Genomic DNA, 14083 nt, shown 5'->3' with positions numbered 1-14083 from the left:
TAATGTAATACAAGGCACGTTTCACAAGTATTCTGTATAGGGCAGCTGTAAACAAAATGAGCCTAAAATAATTTCTAGAAGGATTTATGGGAAGTCTCCTTGACTTCCCTCCTCCACCTTCTATTTTGTATATGCATCAAGGTTCTGCTGTGTTCTCCCTTGCAGGGCTAGACCCTCCAGTTAACTTTGTGTCTCCCTTTCCTTGTCAAGAGCTTAGCACAGCAAATGGCACAAAGTATATGCTAAGGAAACATTTCTGGGTAGAAAGAAGTAGGAGGCTACAAAATATCAGAGTATCCTGGAGGTTCCCTGTTTATCCAGCTTCTTTTACTCATATGTTTAAAATGTTTATTTATTTATTTTGAGAGAGAAAGAAAGAGAGTGTGTGCACGCATGAGCCGAGGAGGGGCAGAGAGAGGGAGAGAGAGAATCCCAGGCAGGCTACACATTGTCACCACATTGTCAGCTCAGACCCCAGTGCCGGGCCTGACCCCATGAACTGGGAGATCATGACCTGAGCCAGTCAAGATTCAGACGCTTAACCGCTTAACCAACTGAGCCACCAGGCACCCCTCTTTTACTCATTTATTAAACAAACAGTGAGTGGGAACTGCTTGGCAGACACTGTATCAGATGCTAGGGAAATCACAAGTAAAGCTGCAACACTAAAAAAGTACACTATTCAGTTGGAGAGACACACAGATAAAGCCATCACGTTAACCCATAGCAGTAGTCACCCAGTGCAGTCTGCAGTACTGCCGGATCGATGCTGAGCACGCAGCCCATGCGTCACCTGGTTCTTAGTCTTCAGAAGACAGAGTTTGTGTAGAATGTATATGGTGTGGATTCCTGTTCCCATGGACTGGCCTGGCTGATCATCAGACTGACCTTGCCAACTTGTAAAATAGTTTCAGAAGCATTCCTGCCCCCTCCCCCACCCACTGTAGATTCTGCCTCAGTATCTCTGGTGTGGGGCCCAGGAATCTGTACTCATAAACAGACCAGGGGAACCTGTGGTATAATGGAAAGTGTACACACAGCCCTTAGAGTCACACAGGCTTGAGGTGAATCCCATGTCTGACGTTGCTTGCTGTGTGACCATGGCATTACTTAACCTCTCTGAGCCTTGTGTGACTCTGCTTGTGGGTGAGGAACTTTTCTGTACATAAAATACCTAGCACATGCGGGCATTTGGTGACTTTTGTTCAACAAATATTAATTCTCTTCCTTCTGTTCAAGAACTTGTATTGGCCGTTCTCGGGTCTGAACTCCACAGTCTCTGGAATCTAGAGTCAGTCCTTCTATCCATACTCTTGTTATTCAAAGTTAGGACTTCTGGAGGTCATCTTATCTGCCAAGTTCATGTTATGATGAAGAAACTAAACTTCATGGAAATCACATAGCCAGGTGTAGAGCCAGGACTAGAATCCAGATAGTCAGATTCGTGTTCTTATTCTGCCCCTGTCCTGGAAATCTAGCTAAAATCTAGAGCTGTGATTGCCCCTTAAGAATGAATCTAGCAAGATCCTCCCATAAAGGATGATGTCATCTACCTGTAGGAATTACCCCTAGAGAAGAAGAGTATGACAGTTTTTACCCAGAATCCATTTGAGGCATAGCTGGTATTAAAGCTCTACTAAGAGAACCTGATCCTAGAATATGGCTGTTGCCTCAGCAGGCATTTACTGAATCCCTGCTCTGTGCCAGAAGCAGTGAACAAACCTGTCAAGTATCACTCTTCTAGAGCCTATATTCTAGTGAGAGGAGAGAGACAGTAAACAAATAAATAGTAGATAAGCTGGTTTGACGGAGGATGCTAAGTGCTATTGAGGAAAAGTAAAGTCAGGGAAAGGAGTCGGAAGTGTCAGGGTGGGGAGGGGTGAGGATGGACTGCGGTTTTAGATAGGGGTGATCAGGGGCGCCTGGGTGGCTGAGCTGGCTGAGCATTGGACTTCAGCTCAGGTCATGATCTCACGGTTTGTGGGTTTGAGCCCCATGTTGGGCTCTGGGCTTACAGCTCAGAGCTTGGAGCCTGCTTCAGGTTCTGTGTCTCCCTCTCTCTCTGCCCCTTCCCTGCTCAATGTCTGTCTCTCTATCTCTCAAAAATGAATAAGCATTAAAAAAATTTTTTTTAATAAATAAATAGGATTGACCAGAGAAGGCCTCACTCAGGATTTATGTTTGAGCAGAGCCCTAAAAGAGAAGAGAGAGCAAATCATGAGGATGTATGGCAGAACAGCAAGTGCAAAGGCCCAGGTGACCAGAGCGTCAGTCCTGGGTAAGGTGTGGCTTGCTTGCTGTGATGGCGTCTCTGTCTTGTCTCTGCATTTATTAGATGCTTTTACCCTTCTTCCTCCTGGCCTTTGCTTGGAGCAGGCGGTTTACCTGGAGCAGCCTTCATGCAGAGCCCCAAACGTGTAGTCCGCAAATTCCAGCACAAATCCTCCTCCCTCCATGAACACTTTCTTCGTTGTTGATTTCATTCTCTTTCCAAATTTCTTTTGTACTTCTTTTCTTCTCCCTTTGTCACTTCTTGATTGTATGATGTAGTAAGTACCTTGTGATCAACCATCTTACCCTTTAAGTGTCTGTAAGGCGTAGTACTTTATCCTGTACAGATTGCCCCGTCTGTCCTCACCTGTATGCCATGGCCCAGGGACGGTCCCTAACCCATCCCATGACAAGGCAGAGAGAGAAGGGGAGGACCAGGAGCGGCTGCCGTGGGGAACAGGTTCACCCATGCACTACGATTGCAGGTCTCTTCCTTGCCTCTCCGATGGCTCCCTCCTCCTTCCCACAACCACAGTCTGGGCTCACTGCGCTAGGGAAGGTATAGTTGGCCATCATCAATCGAGCACTGGTAATTCAGGCTTATGTTTATCCGGTCCCTGTCTGTCGCACTTGAACTCTGGGTGGTTTTCTGTATTCTGCCAGGGAATCCACTCTTTTACTAAGGCCTCTCAGCCCAGTATCACTTTGGGCCGGAATGCCCTGGGGGCCGGCAGTTACAGCAGCACCACTTTAAATAATCAGGGTTGCATTTTATAGAAAGGGAGTCTGGAACTCCTAAGTCTCTAAATCTCTAAACAATTCCTTCTGTAATTGACATATTGTCACACAAGTATGATTTCATGGCCATCCCATAAAGGTATATGATTGCCTTTTATAGTCATGTCAGAGTAGCAATGTGGTATATTCTCTTCCTTACAGAATGCTGGTTTATATATTTCTGAGTCTATAACCCATTCTTTTGAAGATCTCCAATTGTGATAACTCTTCATCTGTAGAATGTTCCATTAAGAGAATATACTGCAATTTATCCGTTCTGCTATGGAAGGGCATTCGGGTGCTTTCTGTTGAGGGGCAGCTGTGGATAGTGTATTCCAGAATTCATCTTTTGGTGTGTTTATGTATGCCTTTCTCTTGGGTATTTATCAAAGAGTGGAATTACTAGATCATAGAGCATATGTATGTTCATCTTTTAGAATGACACTGCCAAAGAGTTTTCCAAAGTAGTTGTACCAGTTGACACTCCTACCAGCACTGAATGGGAGTTCTAGTTGCTTCATTTCCTCACTGACACTTTGTATTTCCTTTTTCTTTCCTTCCTTCCTTTCTTTCTTCCTTCCTTCCTTTCTCTTTCTTTCTTTCTTTCTTTCTTTCTTTCTTTCTTTCTTTCCTTCTTTCTTTCTTTCTTTCTTTCTTTCATTCTCTTTCTCTCTGTCTCTGTCTCTCTCTCTCTTTCTTGTTTTCTTTTCAGCTTAGCCCTTCTGGTGGGTGTGTAATATCTTATTGAGGTTTAAAATTGTGTTTTCCTGACTAATGTTGAGTGTCCTTTATATGTCAATCAGCTGTTTGGACATCCTCTTTTTTGATATGTCTGTTCAAGTCTTTTTCCATGTTTCTTCTGGGTTGTAAAGACAGTCAATGACTTATGACTTTCTTAATGACTTACGAAAAATTTTATATTATCAACATGAGTGTTCTGTCAGATATGTAGAAAATATCTCCTTACTCTCTGGGTTGTCTTTTCACTCTCTTAGTGGTATCTTTTGATGAACAGAAGTTTTTTAATGTAATCCAATCTATCAATTTTTTTTTATGGTTAGCCCTTTTCTGTATCCTGTTTAAGAAATCTTTGCCTACCCCAAGATCACAAAGATGGATCTTCTCTGTTTTCTTACATTTTCTTTACATTTCACATTTGAATCCAGTGTCTGATGGAATCAAAATGTATATTTTTTCATGTGGATAGCCTTCCGTTAAAAAGACTGTTCTTTCCAGTAGGTCATTTCAGCATCACCCTGTCCAATATGCAGATCTGATACACACACACACACATATATATACACAGACATCTATATACATACACACACACACACACACACACACACACACACACACAAATTCTGTTCTGTTAGTGTGTTTGTCATTCTTTATGCTAATAACACACTGACTTTAATTATTGTACCTTTACAGTAAATCTTAACATAAGAAACCACAAATTACCAATTTAATTCCTCTTCTTCAAGATTGTCTTTGGTATTAATTTTAGAGTCATATTGTTGCTTTCTACAAAAATTCCATTGGGATTTTGATTGGGATTATGGTGACTCTAACCAGTGGTTCTCATCCAGGGGCCATTTTTACCCTCCATGGAACATTTGGCAGTGTCTGAGGACATTTTTCATTGTCACACCTGGGGGAATGCTACTGTCATCTGGGGGCACAGAGGCCAAAGATGCTAGTAAATATCTTACAATGCATGGGACAGCTTTTCCACTCACAAATCATTATCAAGCCTAAAATGTCAATGGTGCTACTATTGAGAATCATTGTTTCAGTTAGGCTTCTGTCTATCATCTTGTTATTTGCTTTCTGTTTGACCCACTGGTTTTGCTTCTCTTTTTTCATTTTTTTACCTTTCTTTTGCGGGGGGTAAATCAAAAGTATTCCATTTTTACCACTGTCTCAACTTATTAAGTATATATTCTTTTACAATTCTTTTGGTGCTTGCCCTGCAAATTTCAACATGCATTCTCGATATGTTACAGTCTAATATAAATTATTTTACCACCTCCTGATACTCCCAAGCTCTTAATACACATAACTCTTTTTACATCCCCTCCTATGCACCTTTTGTGCATTATTTTGGTTATATATATATATATATATATATATATATATATATATATATATACTTAAACTGCAAAAGACATAATAATTATTGTTTTGTACAGTTAGTATTATTTTTTGTTCACGTATGCCACTGTTCTTCATTACCCCCTATATACTCATGCTTCTATTTAGATTCATTTTCTCCCTTCAGTTTTTCCTTCAGTGCAGACCCGATAGCAATGAATTCACTTGGTTTTTACCTAAAAACATCTTTATTTTACCTTCAGTTTTGAAAGATGGTTTCATAGGGTATAAAATGCAACATTGGTGGTTATTTTCTCTCCACACTTGAAAGATGTCATTCTGCTGTCCTCCTGATTTAATCATTTCTGTTGAGAAGTATCTGTTCATCTTCTTGCTCCATTACTTGTCAGATTTTCCTCTGTGTTTTTGGCTTACAGCAGGTGGACTGTGACACGTCTGTCTGTGTTGTCCTTGACACTGCCAGCCTGGGTTTGCTGGGCTTCTTGAACCCAAGGGTCGGTCTCTTTCACGTGTCTGGACATTTCTCAGCCAGTTGTCCCCGAGCAGCAGCCTCCTCTCAGAAGCCATGTGTTTTGAGATCACTGAAAACTGCAGTTTTGCCCCCTCAGCCTCACAAAAACCACGTTAAATGCATTGTGGTTTCTCTTTCCTCAGTGACAGCCCTCAGCTGGGGCCACAGCACAGTCCTGAGCTCATGTCCAGGGTCAGCAAATGCAGAGAGGGTGAAAAATAAAAAACAAAAGAAACAACTACTGACGGTTGGCTCACTGCACATTTACTGCTCGCTAGAGTATTCATCCTCCAGTCCTTATTGTATCCATGACTATTTATGCTTTAAAAAAGTGTTTTTGCAATTTATGTGTTTTTTCCTAGTTGTCAGCAGGAGTTTGACCTGCCATACCCAACCATATCCAACTTCAAAGAGAACAGGCATGATGTTCTTGAGTGCTTGTCATATGCCAGATGCCCTTCTAGGTCCAAGGTGTGTGGTTGCCCAGTTTAAGGTTGCAAAGACAGAAGTGCCGGGGTGGCTCAGTTGGTTAAGCGTCCATCTTCAGCTCAGGTCATGATCTCGCAGTCCATAGATTCAAGCTGAGAGCTCGGGGCCTAGAGCCTGCTTTGGATTCTGTGTCTCCCTCTCTTCTCTCAGCCCCTCCCCTGCTCACACTATGTCTTTCTTTCAAAAAAAAATACTTAAATAAAGTTACAAAGACAGACATATGTTTACAAAGTAATACCGTATTCTAAATACCATAGTGGCGGTATGCATAGCAGTGAAGGTGATGTAGGATGGAGGAGGCGAATGTGAAATAGTGCCATCTGTTTTGGGAAATTGCAAGTTTTGTCATTTTACATGGGGAAGGCATGAAGCCCTGAGAGATGAGGTGGCTGAGACAGGCGGGAGCCTGATGGCACAGGGCCCTGTGAGCCCTGGTGATTAGGCGGGCTAGGGAGACAGCTGGAGAATTTTAAGCAGAGAAGAGTGGTCAGGTATTTGTTTTGGAAAGATTGCTTACATGTCAGTGTGAAATGTGGATCCACGAAGGGCAAGCACATGAGGCCAGGAGCCCGCGAGTCAGTCTAACATTAAATAGATGGTTATCATCATCAGCAGATAGGAAAGATGTTGAAGGGGTAGAACTGATGAAATTTAAGAGAATGGTGGAATTAAGAGGGAGGTGGGTGAAAGAGAGGCTAAGGTTTCTAGCTCAAGGTGAGGGCCATAAATCACAAAGGGAACAGAGAGGTTCAGCTTGGGATGTTTGCGTGTTCCCTCTTCATTCTCTCTATTGCAGTCTGTGCCGTATAATCTGAGAACATACTTCAGCGGGGCCCCAGGTTATTTTCTTGAAGCTCCTGAAACGAGTAAGAGTGATGCAGAGCCCCAGCCCATTGCCTTTACTCCAGCTTCCACCAGGCCCTCTGATTTTATCTACCTTGTATGCTGGGCTTCCACTTTTTTTTTTTTTTAATTTATTTGTTTTGAGAGAGAGAGACCGAGAGAGTGAGTGGAGGAGGGACAGAGGGAGAGGAAGACACAGAATCCAAAGCAGGCTCCAGGCTCTGAGCTGTCAGCACAGAGCCCGACACGGGGCTCAAACCCACGGACCGTGGGATCATGACCTGAGCCGAAGTTGGACATTTAATCAACTGAGCCACCCAGTTAAACATTTTATCTGAAGAAAGTTTTCCACACTAAAAAAAAAAAAAATTACCAACAGTGTTTCCTTTTTCATTCATCTTCCCATTTTAGGTCTCTGTTTCAAGTTGTTTGAATGGAGTCCATTCTCAAGTACTGGATCTTCCTTGGGAGGGTATATGGGTAATGCTTCTCTGAATCCTTGCTTTTGTTCTTGCAGTCTGACGCAGGTGACTGTCTTGGCGGTATATGGGGTTTGGGGGCCACAGTCCTTAATTTGCAGTCAGCAGATGCTGTTCCGTTGTCTTCTAGTGTCCCTTCTTGCAAATGAGAAAGCCAAAGCCAGTCTTCTAAGTTATTTGTTGTTTCTTCCTGAAAGCATATATGATTTTTCTATCTTTTAGAGTACAGGAATTTTACCAGAGTGTTACTAGGTATATATCCTTCTGTCTTTTCACTCTCCACATAAATCTTTCTGCAGGGAAATGTTTCAGGTATTTATTTGTTTTAACTCCTCCACCCGGTCCGTTTTCTCCTTCCAGAACTCCCAGCTATTTGCACATCGGTTCTCCATTCTCCCAGTCTCACGAGTTCCATCTCTTCGTACTTCTGCTCTGAGTTTTAAAGTAGCTCTACTCGATTTTCCAGGCCACTGATGGGATCTCCATCACTAACCATCTTCTTTTTTTAAAAAGTTCTATCAACTGAGCTTTTTTTTTTTGGTGTGGCAAGTCATGTTTTAAAAATTCTAAGAGATGTCATTCACCTTGTGATCAAACTTTTTAAAATTTTTTTTAACTTTTTATTTTTTTGAGATACAGAGATAGCATGAGGAGGGGAAGGGCAGAGAGAGAGTGAGACACAGAATCAGGCTCCGGGCTCTGAGCTGTAGCAAGAGCCCGACGTGGGGCTTGAACCCACGAGTGGGAGATCATGCCCTGAGCCAAAGTCAGACGCTTAACTGACTGAGCCACGCAGGTGCCCCTGTGATCAAACTTTTTATTGCTTTTATTATTTTTCAAATTCTTGTCTGTCGCCATTAGTGGTTCTGTTAATCTAAGACTCCTGACCTCAAAGAGTGCTTTGCCTTTTCCTGCCTCTGACCCCTGGGTCCCTTCAAGTGGTATATTCCTTCCCTTTGTCCCAATTACAGTACCAGATGGGACAGAACAGCAGCCTCGGGTCATCAGGGGTAAACCAGCGCAGGTGGGGTGTTGCAGTCGCTGGCTGAGCCACCTGGCATCAGTGACCTGAGAAAGGGAAGATTTGAGCTTTCTGCCTCCCCTGGCTTCTCAGGGGCCACAGCGGCCAGAAGACATCTCCCCCAACAAGCCTCCCTGAGACCAGCAGTGCCCTTTCTTGCAGAAGAACAAGGAGCTCCTGGACTCTTGACCCGGGAGGAAAATCTGGCACTGGCTCATTGTCTCCGGGCTGAGCAGTCTTGCCCACACACCCACCAGGCACCCCTCACCTGCCAGCCTTGTAGTCAGTGGGGCTCGGGAGGGTTCATTGGATTGGGGACAGGGAAAGGCATCGTCTGTCCAGAAGCCCCTAGCAAGTTGAGCCAAAAGAGAGAGAGAGATTGTGAGAGACAGAGCAGCGGACCCCACCAGACTAGACAATCTCTAAGCCTCCTTCCAGTGCCAACATTTTACAGTTGTGCACATTTATGGTCTCCAGCTTCAACTCGGTCCTCAGTACCCTTGAGCCACACTTTTATGTCTTCCCAGCATGCTCTGCTTCCCCAGAGGGAATATTTGAGACTTTTATTTCTCTCCTCAAGCCCTCTGTTTACCCCACCCCCCTTCTTGTTTACTGTCAGCCCATGACTTTAAATTTCTCCTCACAGAGGAAAGAGATTTTCTGGTATTAAGTTGTTCACGTCCTTGACTCACACAGAAACCTATCTCCTTGCACCGCCTGGGCCCTCCGTGTTTCCAGCCTGCGGAGCTCTCTGTCCCCATGGTTTCTGTAAGAGCGTGTGCTCCTGGATTTCCCGTTTCTTTGGCTACTGCCTTCTGTTTTGTTCTGCCCTCAGTCTCACCCAGCTCTGACTCTTCTCCCATATCCCTGGCTGCCGGGGCGTCTTCTCAGTGCATAAAGTTGATCATATCAACTTCTGCTTAAAACCTCTCCTTGACAGGAACAGACAAAACTAATCCATGGTGATAGAAGTCAGAACAGAGGTTACCACTGGGCAGGGGAAATAGGAATTGACTGTATAAGGCCTTGAGGGAGCCTTCTAGGGTGCTGGAAACACTGTCTTGTTTTGGACAGGATTTACACACATCTCCACATACACAAAAATCCTCTGAGCTGGACATTAAGACTAGCGCATTTTACTCTACAAATGTCATGCCTCAACTTAAAAAAAGATAAAGCCTTCAGTGGCTCTCCATTACTGCCACAGGTTAAGATCCACACTCCTTAGAACAGCCCACAGATTCTTATTTATTCCTCCCTCAGGTCTGGTCCAGCATCTTCCTCCAGTGAAAGCTGCCCTTCCCAGGGTTCTGATGCACAGGCCTTCCACACTCACTCAGGACCATGGGCGCAGGCCTGTCCTAATGCTTAGCAGATCGCGCTGTAACTCTCCATCTGCTTCCCTCGCTGGACTGGGGGCCCCTAAGAGGCGCGGCCATCTCTCTTCAGTCCCCTTCCCCCACTCACACCTTGTGCAGTGCCTGGCACAGAGGCCCCCACTAAATGTCTGTCGATTGAATGCAGGTTCACTTTGTATTTGCTCTGAGCCGTTTTCTTCCTCCGGCCTGCAGGATGCGTCCTCGGTGAGAAGGCTGCTGCATGATGGCAGTGTTTGATACTCCGGAGGAGGCCTTTGGCGTTTTACGTCCGGTCTGTGTCCAGCTCACGAAGACGCAGACGGTGGAGAGCGTGGAGCAGCTACAGGCACAGTTACGAGCTGTGAGCGACTCTGCCCTTCAGGAGCTCCAGCAGTACGTCCTCTTCCCTCTGCGATTCGCCCTGAAGACCCCAGGCCCCAAGAGGGAGTGCCTGACCCAGAGCGTGGTGGAATGCCTCACGTTCGTCCTCTCTTCCACGTGTGTCAAGGAACAAGAACTTCTCCAGGAGCTCTTTGCGGAGCTCTCTGCCTGTCTGTATTCGCCCAACTCCCAAAAACCCTCGGCTGTGTCCGAGGAGTTGAAATTGGCCGTGATCCGGGGCCTCAGCACGCTAATGCACTCGGCTTATGGGGACATCATTCTGGCCTTTTATGAACCCTCCATTCTGCCTCGTTTAGGATTTGCTGTGTCTTTACTGTTGGATCTAGCAGAACGGGAGAAATCAAAGCAAATTAAGATCGCTGCCTTAAAATGTTTACAGGTTCTACTCCTTCAGTGCGACTGTCAGGACCACCCAAGGGCCTTGGATGAACTTGAGCAAAAGCAGCTGGGGGACTTGTTTGCTTCTTTTTTACCCGGAATCTCAATGGCGCTGACCAGGATCATCACAGGAGACTTCAAACAGGGGCACAGCATCGTCATGTCTTCCCTAAAGATCTTTTTCAAGATGGTGAGTTTCATTATGGCTGATGAGCAGCTCGAAAGAATCCCACAGGTCCAGCCGAAGCCTGCAGTGGGGCACAGGGTGGCAGAGCTGGTGGTTCACAGGGAGGCCAAGTGGGTAAAAAATACCAGTGACAAATTGACTCTCCTTATTAAAAAGATAGTCGAGTGTGTTGCAGTCCACCCACACTGGAAGGCGAGGCTGGCGCTGATCGAGCTTGTCGAGGCCCTTCTTCTGAAGTGCAGCGGGTCGCTGGTCAGTTCGGCCGGACCCCTTCTGAAGGCTTTGGTGGGTCTAGTAAATGATGAGAGTCCTGAAGTCCAAGCCCAGTGCAGTAGAGTGCTGAGACATTTCGCAGACCAGAAGGTAGTGGTAGGCAACAGAGCCTTCGCCGACATCCTGTCAGAGAGCCTGCACGCCCTTGCCACGTCTCTTCCCCGCCTCATGAGCGCCCAGGATGATCAGGGCAAATTCTCCACTCTCTCCGTGTTACTCGGCTATCTGAAACTCTTGGGCCCCAAAGTGAACTTCGTCCTCAACTCTGCGGCCCATCTTCAGCGCCTTTCCAAAGCACTTATCCAAGTGCTAGAATTGGACGTAACTGACCTCAAAATCGTGGAAGCGCGGCGCTGGAATTCGGATGGTCTGAGTGCTTCTCCAGAGCCCATGGCCGTGCAGCCATGGAGTCGGATGCAGAAGAGATACTTCCGCTTCTTCACCGACGAGAGGCTCTTCCTGCTTGTGCAGCAGGTGTGCCGGCTTCTCGGTTTTTATGGGGACCTCTATTTGCTCATAGATCACTTCCTGGAGCTGTACCACGAGTCTGTGGTTTACCGGAAGCAAGCTGCCATGATCCTGAATGAACTGGTTGCAGGGGCTGCTGGGCTGGAGGTGGAGAATCTTCATGACAAACACATTAAACCAAGCCCCAAGGAACTGAGAGAGATCGTGACATCCATCCTTGAAGAATACACAAGCCAGGAAAACTGGTATTTGATCACTTGTATCGAATCTGAAGAAGTGGGAGAGGAGCTAACGATGAAACAGTCAGGCCTCCAGGCCATCGCGTCTGGTGCCCACACCTACCAAGGCGCATCTTTTCCAGCCTTCTCAAAGCCAAGTGCTACTATTTGCTCCATGAACAGCAACATCTGGCAGATATGCATCCAATTGGAAGGGATCGGGCGCTTTGCGTGTGCCCTAGGAAAAGACTTCCGTTTGCTCTTGATGTCAGCCCTCTATCCAGTCCTGGAGAAGGCTGGAGACCAAACCCTGCTCATTAGTCAGGCAGCCACCAGTGCCATGATGGACATTTGCCACGCTTGTGGCTACGACTCTCTGCAGCACCTGATCAGTCAAAATTCGGACTATTTGGTGAATGGGATCTCTTTAAATCTGCGTCATCTGTCTCTGCACCCCCAGACCCCAAAGGTCCTAGAAGTCATGCTGTGGAACTCAGATGCCAGCCTGCTTCCTTTGGTGGCAGATGTGGTGCAGGATGTCTTGGCCACATTGGACCAGTTTTATGATAAGAGAGCTACTTCCTTTGTCAGCGTCCTGCACGCCCTGCTGGCAGCCTTAGGTACATTCAGCGCCCTTCTGAGGCTGCTTTGGGGGAAGGACTGGTATCCCTTTTGCCCGATCTTATTGTCCGTGCGTGGTTACGTAAGGGAGGGCAACCGAATAGTTGTTGGTCCAGTCCCGCATGTTACACTCGCGTTCCACTGCCTTTTTTTTTTTTGTAATATATACTTCTAATAATCTCTGCTGTATATTGAGTTCCTGCTCTGTGCTAGGGACATAAACCCTAAGAACTAAGGCTCAGTGAGATCCTACTTAGCCAGGGACACACAGGAAATAAGGAGTAAGGTCAGGATTTATGACAGTTTTTTTCTTTTCAGTATACCAAACTGCTTCTGACAGTACTTAGAGTTAGCGTATCTGGGCTAATGGAGAACAGGAAGAGCAGGAATTATTCAGTCCACAGATCGGCTAGAACCTTACTGTCCAGTAGAACTTTCTGTGATGATGAAAATAGTCTCTATATGTCCTATTACAGTAGCCACTAGACTACATGTGGCTGGTGTAGCTCAGGCACCGAATTCTTTATTTTAATTTAGCCACATGTAGCTAGTGACTACCATACTAGAGGTCTAGAAACTTTCTTTTAAGCTTTTAATTGCATGAGGTGGTTTGAGTGTCTCTCCTTCCTTTTGGTCCTGTTGGGTGCCTGTTGGAGGTATCGGTAACCATTAAGGTTACTAAGTAACTGTTAAAGCGAAATTTTGGACTACAAGGAAAAGAGTCTCTCAACTAGATAGTCAGTCTCTGAGTGAAAAAAAAAAATGAGCCATATACTTGAGTCCCTGTTATCTGTAGACCATATCTCTAGTATTTATTTCCATACTAATAGCCTCCAAAGTAGGTGGGAATGTCACTGATCTCGTTTTGTCAGCCGAGAAAGCCAAGGCCACGTGAGAAAGTTTGTCACAGCAAGGCAGGCAGCTGGAACAGAGACAGCCGTCTGCCCTGTACCTGATGCCATTTCCACTGTTCATTCTTTCATTCATGAACATTCCCATGCCGTCTAAATGCTCTTATTCGCGTTCCTTCAGTGAGGAGTGCCTGCTGTATGTCAGACACTGCTAGCTAAGTAATCAGGATATGGCCGGGAACAAGACATAGAAACTCAAGGAATTTTCTTGCTGCTGCAGAAGAGATGAGAAACAAGTAAAGCATTGAACAAGTTCCTCCTTGGTTCTAGTAAGCACTATAAAGGAAATAGGTGACTTGCTGCAAGGGAGCAACAGGGCTGGGTAACTAGGTAGAGGGGTCAGGAAGGGCTTCTCCGAGGAAGCAACATGAGACCCGAAGGCAGTGTAGGGCCCCTCAGTACATATGGAGCTGTCGTATCCTTTTTATGGTTTTTAAGAACTTTCAGGCAAAAGGAACTGGTGCACAGATCTGGAGGGAAGAAAGGGCTTGAGGCCCTCGGAGACTGGAAGAGAGGCCACAGTGGAGAGAGTGACACAAGACACAGCTGGAAGGGTGGGCAAGGGTAAACCCTGCGTGGCCTTGTGGACCAAGGGAACAGGCTTGAGGCTTATTTTGCGGCCCCTCAGCAGTCTGTGTCCTGGACTAGTCGCTGGGACGTGAGCGTTGGGGAGCTGGGCCCCTGCCCTCGTGTCAGGGCCACCGAGCCTGGCTGACTGCTGACACGTGTGAGACTGTGACTCGCTCCCACGGTCCGAATAC

The 14083-nt window shown here is 45.9% G+C and overlaps 1 protein-coding gene across 3 annotated transcripts in view; it reads left to right on the top strand.

Annotated features, from left to right (window-relative positions):
- Positions 1–14083, top strand: part of TTI1 (TELO2 interacting protein 1) — a 44632-nt gene that overhangs the window by 6209 nt on the left and 24340 nt on the right. For 2 of the 3 annotated variants that reach the window (XM_029916338.1, XM_029916340.1), the window contains exon 2: positions 10078–12410. In XM_029916338.1, coding sequence (XP_029772198.1) covers positions 10106–12410 — 2305 coding nt within the window. In that variant the 5' untranslated portion in view covers positions 10078–10105. Of the gene's footprint in view, positions 1–2146; positions 2279–10077; positions 12411–14083 lie in introns of all 3 variants that reach the window. The other variant, XM_029916339.1, reaches the window with a different exon arrangement.

This window comes from Suricata suricatta, chromosome 12 (genome assembly GCF_006229205.1).
Source record: "Suricata suricatta isolate VVHF042 chromosome 12, meerkat_22Aug2017_6uvM2_HiC, whole genome shotgun sequence".
Classification (NCBI taxonomy): domain Eukaryota; kingdom Metazoa; phylum Chordata; class Mammalia; order Carnivora; family Herpestidae; genus Suricata; species Suricata suricatta.
The sequence above is the reverse complement of the archived record's forward strand: the minus strand, read 5'-3'. Positions and strand labels throughout refer to the sequence as shown.